This window comes from Cyprinodon variegatus, unplaced genomic scaffold (assembly GCF_000732505.1).
Source record: "Cyprinodon variegatus isolate N-32 unplaced genomic scaffold, C_variegatus-1.0 Scaffold116, whole genome shotgun sequence".
Lineage (NCBI taxonomy): Eukaryota > Metazoa > Chordata > Actinopteri > Cyprinodontiformes > Cyprinodontidae > Cyprinodon > Cyprinodon variegatus.
The window spans coordinates 538,246-545,873 of NW_015150569.1; the positions used below are offsets into that span (position 1 = coordinate 538,246).

At 40.1% G+C, this 7,628-nt stretch overlaps 1 protein-coding gene across 1 annotated transcript in view; it reads right to left on the reverse strand.

Annotated features, from left to right (window-relative positions):
• Positions 1–7,628, reverse strand: part of LOC107085109 (solute carrier family 41 member 1-like) — a 35,607-nt gene that overhangs the window by 3,338 nt on the left and 24,641 nt on the right. Inside the window, exons 4-8 of the mRNA XM_015375266.1 lie at positions 6,547–6,691; positions 4,503–4,649; positions 2,127–2,274; positions 1,968–2,047; positions 1,741–1,875 (exon numbers count right to left, since the gene is read on the reverse strand). Coding sequence (XP_015230752.1) covers positions 1,741–1,875; positions 1,968–2,047; positions 2,127–2,274; positions 4,503–4,649; positions 6,547–6,691 — 655 coding nt within the window. The remainder of the gene's footprint in view (positions 1–1,740; positions 1,876–1,967; positions 2,048–2,126; positions 2,275–4,502; positions 4,650–6,546; positions 6,692–7,628) is intronic.

A 7,628-nucleotide genomic window follows, 5' to 3' on the forward strand; every position in this document is an offset into this window, starting at 1 on the left:
TTGAATCTATCAGAAAGAGACTCAGCAGGTGGAAGAATACTGATCAGTGCGTCTCTAAAAATCTGTGCCTTGGTAGAAAAATGCTTCAGCCTCAATATCAGCAGCTGGCAGCTTATTTTCAACACTTATTTATCTTCTGACAGCAGATAATTCTATTCAGTTTATTTCTATAGCTCCAATTCTCATCATGTCATCTCAGGTCACTTTCCAGTTCACCAGATCATCCAGTCAGATTGATTCAAAGTTTTCTATCTAAGGAAAACCAGCTGATTGCATCGACTCATTCCTTTTCCTCTCCACCGTTGCTGCCAAAACAATCTGCGTCAGGGATTTCACCAACTGCAAGCAAATGACTACTGTCATCCAGGAGGAGCAAAGAAACATTTGAACCAATCTGACTAAATTATCTCTGTAAAGAACCTTGGGGGTGAATTGTTGTGAATGTGCACTATTTACATAAACTAAATAGAATTTGATCTTTGCAACTCTTCCACAGTCACATGTGCATCCGCACTGCTTATTGTCACTCATGTTAACACCTGATACTCACTTAATCCTCACTAACGTTTCCTTCTTTGGAATTAAAAGGTTTCAAAAATACAGGGTTGAATGGGAAGAATCAAATCCCTGACTGAATAACGATGCTGATGAGTACAAGGAAAATGATTAATCATGTCAGGCTCTAAGCAAGAGTTCACAGCGACTCACAGTGGACTAGTCGTTTCATGTTTATATGGATTTCATGATCATTTTTTTATGTAATTTAGTCAATATGAGTGACTTTCTAAAGAGTAAATCCTGGTAAAAATAATGAATTAAGTATTAATAAAGATCAACAAATATGGCTAAAGTAAGCATGTTGTTTTTTTTTAGTTTGAAAGTGTTTTTAACATCTTTTTTTGTGGATTGTATTTTTATTGTAAGAACTGAGTATTCTGTCATCAAATATTAGGGAGTTATCATTAAAGTTTGATGCAATGGAGAACGAAGATGAGTTTGATGCTATTTTAGCTCTCAGAAGAGTTTTATAAGCATTTACTGCAGGAGATATTCAATGTTTAGTATATATTCCAATATTTCTTATTACAAACTAACAACCTTTAGGTGCCACTGCCAAGTGGTTGATTATAGACATATATAACTGTAGTGTGCATAGGGCCCTTTTTACTCATTGTTTGCTAACTTTACATGCAGCAATGCTTTACCAAAAATGATCCATTGCTAATGGAGGATTTTAAGCTTCTTTTTTGAATACCTCTTTAATAAAAGTAGTGACATTAAATAAAAAATTCCACTGCTGCTTATTTTCATTAGTAAAATTATGGCAATCCTATAGGTGAATCGCACCGCGAAGCAGTAATCGAAGAGACAGTGGCTTCTTAGAAGAACCTCGAATATAAGACATATTTTCAGATGTTTCACTAATTGATAGTTTTGATGCCCTCAGTGTAAATCTACAATTTAGAGTCAATTTAAAAATAAAGAAAACTCTTTGAATGAGAAGGTGTCCCAACTGCAGCTTTGCATCTTTATTCCCTAAATAAGACGGATTTTTTGTTCAGGCATGTTCTCTTTAACATTAAAAATGACTTCATGCTCTTTGACATTTCAGTGTAAAGATATGGAAGAAAAATGCTAAAGATAAAATCTAGAAGAGGACGGCTGAGGAACCGTCCTGATTGGTCATCATGAATCCTTTAATGCAAAAAGAAAATCTTCTGCAGCCGCCTAATTACTTACTGGAATCAAAGAAGGAAGTGCACGGTGTGGGGCACTTCCTGGGAGCTGGGTTGGGGTCTCCCATGGGCAGCCCGTTCATGTGGAGATAGGTTGAGATTCGACTGGCCTGAACGGCCACCAGGTTGCCTCCTACACCTGTTCCAGGTAAACACAAAGAGGAGGGCAGGCGGAGTGAAAAAATCAGCACTTTTCAGATATGAACCACATGTTTTGACTCTTATCCTCACCGTTGATGACAGGAGTAAAAACAGCCATCCCAGCAAAGTTTGGGTCACTAACAGTCTTATCAAGAATCAGACCCCCAACACTGAAAGACAGAAAAGGTTCAGTTACCGAGAGAATGATAGAAAAGGATTAGCCAGATGGAGATGGACCACAGGTCCTACCTGCTGATTGCCATGGCGATGATGACTGGCTCCCAGCCAGAATAGAGGACCTCTCTGGTAGACGGGATCTTCCTTGCAATCAACACCCAAACAGGACACATGGCCACGAACGCCGCACACACCAGCGGGTTTGCATAGTCGTTATACTCTGAATGGGAGGAGCAAAGATCGATGTTTAACACCGGCCCAGTTTGACCACGCTGCTACGCCAAAGGTCAGTGATGTCATGAACCGACACAATCTGTGACGTTCCTTGATCTTTAAGTGTTGGTGAAGATTCTCAGTCATCCAGGTCATTCCAAAAAAAAAAAAAAAATCAATCCCCTGGACTTTGTTTCCAAGTTTGAAGACGTTTCTCTTCCATCCAGGAAGCTTTTTCAATTCAAAATGTCAGAAATAGCGTTGAGTTCCAGGTTTTATCCAGCAGCCCAACAAAGCCTGGTTTTAGTTTAGAAAACATGCAAATAGAAACGGATGAACGGGTCCCCCCCTTTGGAATGGGGGTCATTTGGCTTCTTTGTTAGCCTGCAATGCCCCATACCTGTCTATGTCTCTGAAAGGGGGGTTGTTGATGGCAGGAAGGAATCAACTCTATCGCTGAACTGTAGGTTTCTGAAAGCTGAAATCTGAGTCCTGGATGGGAAGCGAAACGTCTTCAAACTTGGAAACAAAGTCCAGTGGATTGTTTTTTAACTTTTCTTGATCATCATGATGCACCAATGTTGTCTAACCAACCTCCTTCACAAAGCCCCAGGGTTCGGTTTCCTTTGAACCACACCCACTGACTCTGTTTTCTAATTAAGGAATCTTCTAAAGAAAATATTTAGGAAAAAAAGAAAATCCCTCCATCTTATTATAATGAGCCAGGCAGAAATACCTTTGGAGGCGCAGTGCTTTCTGTGATGCAGTGTTACTCGACCAACACTGCAGGGGACTCCAAGCCACAAAGAAACACAACATCCGAGTAGACAGAGTGCTAACGAGTCCCAGACGCCAGCTGTGTTTGTGTGTCTAAGCAAAAAACATCCCAAATATGCCGAGTGTGGCGTTTAAAGGGAGCAAACTTATTTTCTGGCCTGTTTCTGACAGATGCGGGATTACGCCACGCTCTGTGGGCTTGTCTGTTTATGTGGAAAGGAGGGAGCGGCGAGGTAGCTCCGGGCGGCCGGGTGTGTCTCAAGCCAAGACGCTGTTAAAGTTCCTAACCTTAAAACCCAGCGAGGTGAGGCGTAGGAAGGCTTTCATCCTTATTTACCTCCCACTGCCGGCTTCGGCTCTCCACAACCACTATTGAGCATTTTTCCTTTGGATAAACTTTTCATGCACAAAAATACAGGTGCTTGGTTCCAGGTACTCAGAGATTCACTTCCACACAGAAAGCCCATATTCTGATACTTCAGCGATAGCATCAAGGTGTTGCTTTATTGTATGTCTCTTTCCATGTCCGTTAGTTGTGCTGTCCTTTTTCCATCTCTTTGCAGGTGATGAAGCAGCCTGAAGATGTTTTATCATTATCTCCTTTTTATCTCCTCTTTCTTTCATCTTTTCTCCTTTTTTCTGTTTTTCCTTTCCTGTTCTACTTACATTGCAGTGTCCATATAATCTGTAAAACTCCCTGCATGATTATAATAAAGCTATTTATATGCATAAATCAAGCGGAACACTATGGCGATAGCCATACTGCTCCACTGGTGAAAGTAAAATTTGTTGGGCTCTTTTTTTTGCATCAAGGCAATTATTCTTATTGCCACATTGCCAGACAGGACACTGGAAAAAAAAAAAAAAAAGAGATCAACTCCCTTGTTTGCTGATGTTCTCAGGTTCTGATAACTCGGCTCGTAGCTCTGCTTCAACAGCAGGATTTACACACCAAGACCTCACTGACTGAATTTCTAACATGTTTGATTTCACCCAGACCCTAAGATTCCTGATGGCGAGGTGTTCATTAGCGGCTGATCACCCCTTGTTAGCCGCTGTATACGACACCATGCAGGACGCACCATGAGGCAGAAACTCAACCCGTTCAAAAAAATTCTTACATCGGCATGAAAAACTCGTACAGTGTAGCCCGACTTTGATCATTTCGTCTGTGTACTACATGTGCTCTCTTTATTTAATTTAAATAAATATTACGAAAAATAAAGTTAAGCTTCTGGAATAAAGTATAGATAGGATTTAAAGTTGGAAACAGAAACATGTGAGAGCAGATTATTGCTCAGTTAGAGTTTGGTTAGAAATAACACTCATGAACATTTTTGTGAACATTCTTGAAGTTTTTCTTTCACAGAGAGCTTAAATGAACGTTGCACACTACTGTGAGATTATTCACCAAGTAACTGAATAATGTGTTGGGTTATGTGAAGCGACGGCTGGTACCTAGCTCCTGGTAGAGCCCCGTGGAGATGCCCGCCAGCAGCGACAAGGTGATCAGGTCTCCAAGGCTGGCGGCGATGGGTGTAGCCACATTATCGGGGTTGATGCCTACTTTTCTGGATGCGACAATAACTCCGATCATGATGAGACCTGAAGACAGCATCAGAACATGGAAAGCAAACGCTAAGTTTAGACTTTATGAGACATTTAAAGCTGAGCTCAGTGATGCCAAGAAGTCTGCACTAAAGGACGGATAAGACGCTCATGCATTCAGTGACGGGCTGAACTTATTACTGCAACCAGGCTACACAGACAAAACTAATATTTTAATTTTTTTTATTCATTGAAAGTGCTACTTTTCATTTTAAGTCATTATAAATGCAGAAATCTATCCTACTACAGGTTCTGATTAGTTTGTTTTTTCTTTAGCACTGCAGGGGAACTTTGACCCATTCTTCTTTGTCAATTTGTTTTATTTCAGCTACATTGTAAAGTTTATGGTCAAGCCATCCAGTGGCGGTTCTAAATAAATGTACCAGGGGGCCAGGAGGGGGCCAGGGCCCAGAAAAGCATGAAATAAAAAAACTGGGCAAGAGATTCAAATATATTAAAAGAGCTGCATGAAGTGAAATTTCAATTCAATTAGATTTAATTAAATTCAATTAATCAATATACATTCGGAATTTAGGAATTTTACATATTTTTGACTTAATTTAATTTAAAATACCCATTTTTTTATAAAATCTGAATTAAACTCAATAAAAACTGATAAATTCAGCTGTAAAAATTTGAGTTTTCTTTTTTATTTGTTTTGAAAAAAGCATTAAGCAGATAAAAACTTGGATCCTATCTCAGTACCACTGAAGCTATAACTTTATTTTATTTAAAATAATTAGTATAACAGAATCCGTAAAGAAAAAAAAAAAAAACAGAAATAGATCCAAAGGACCCATTAGTAACCACATAGCATCATAAAAGTTTCTTATATTATCTTAGTATTATGTCTTCAGTACAGGGGTCATAACAGGGGCCAGGACATGATCTACAGGGGCACTGGCCCCCATATGCCCCCGTCTAAACCGCCCATGAAGCCGCCTCCTGATTTGATCTGACTCCAGGCTTTGACTAGGCAATTTCACAGCCTCTAATTATTATTATTTTTTTCTTGGAGTCTCTATTGGACGATTTTTATTCATAATTCACTCGGATCAGCATGAGTGGAGAAAAGTCACCTTAATTAGGACATCGCTACGGTAACAGATAGGATTTACTCCCTTTGCTTCTACTATGTTGGGAAACAGAGTCCGACTCTGAGAATCACTGATCCAAATGATCTATTCAGATCATCCATTAGATCTGACATCAAAGCTGAAAACAAGATATATCTTTACGCTAAGAACTAAGCCTGTCTGTCTGTCTGACCGTCTGTCTTTTTGACCGTCTGTCTGACCATCTGTCTGTGAAGGTTAAAGTCTGTTAATATCTGAAATTATATTCTATTAATATTTGACATAAAAGCATAAAATGTTCTGGAGAATCTTCAGCCGAACAACCAAAGTCAGTCTTTTGAATTTGAATGATGCCAGTTCTGCCCCCTGCTGGGGGAGGGTGGTATCACAGCGTTTAGAACAGAAACCCGACTTGAAGTTCTGCATAATCACAGGTTAGATACAGACTCATCTGATTTTAGAGCAGTGGAGGACTCCATGAAAGAATGTTGAAAAAAAGGGTGATTATTGGACAGATTCATCTGAGGTTAACATTAAAATGGCCGATTAGCTTTTTAAATTTTTTTTTTGACATTTTTCATATGTAGATGTGTTTCTTTTTAAACTGCACAGGTTGTTCTAACAAACAGGATGAGCATAAATATTTCACACGCTTTCAGGGTCAAAAGACATCTAATATTCCACATGAATCCTTGTCATGTTTGCACAGGAACTGCAGTGACCAACCATGGCCAGATAAAAACAGATCCTCCATAAACCTGATTTGTGTGATAAACAAGCTGTTCAGACATTTAAAACCTTTATAGCGGCGACCGTACCCAGGAGCAGAGATGCGATGAAGGCCGTGGCCACGCTGGAGGCACACAGCAGCACTGCATGGCCCAGCTTGAACTGTCCCTCTGGGAGCCAGCCAAAGATTACAGCAGCTATGGAAGCCAGGAACCCCACAACTGTGGCCTGGACCTGGATGCAAACAAGCACACACACAAAGATTCAAATGTAGATTCCATTACTGTGAACATTTAAAGTGCATGAGACTATCCCGTTACGCTGAGAAGCTTTCAATCCATCCTGCTGAACCCAGCGTTGTCCAACGCCTGTCACTGGACACAACTATGCAATTACCACAACAAGCAGTGGATATGACACCCATGGCGCCGTAAAGGAAGCCCAGCACCTGTTGGTCGCCATGTGAGTTTGCTCCGACCATCAGTAGGAGGCTCCAGGAAACGTGATAGACTCTTTTAAATATTACATAATGTGCTGCCTCGTGTTGCAAACGGGTGAAGACCAGTTTACAGAAACCTGGAAGGAGCAGACTTAGAAAAGTCAGATATCCTGAGATAAAAAAGCTGATTTCATTAGCTAAATCTAAATAATTAGCATTGCTTCGTGATTAAGCTTCTCAGGTTGATGTTTTCTACCTAAAAGCGCAGATTTGTGCTACGTTAAGAATTATTTATGATGTTTTTCAAAGGAGTGATTGGATTTATTTATGATAGTTTCATAACAATTTTTTAAAAAGCCCCCTTTCAAGCTAAAAGGACCTTTTTTGCGATATTCAAGTTTTCAATGTGAAACAAATTTACTGGAAATAAAGAAAGGAGGAATTAAGGAGGCCATGCTGGTGTTAGGTCATCATACCTTGATCATATGCTTGGCTGTAGAGTCAACAACGTAGCACAGACCACAGTGGTGGAGCGAAGTTTTACCTAATATGTCACTTATGGCCAACTTCTCTTTAGCGTATCAGCTAGCATCAGTGACATTTCATGCCATCCAGAGACGTTGAGAGAGAAATGTTATCCTGACACTGAGCCTGGTTCTGCTGGAGGTTTCTTCCTGTTCAAAGGGAGTTTTTCCTCTCCACTGTCGCTACAAGCATGCTTAGTGTGAGGGA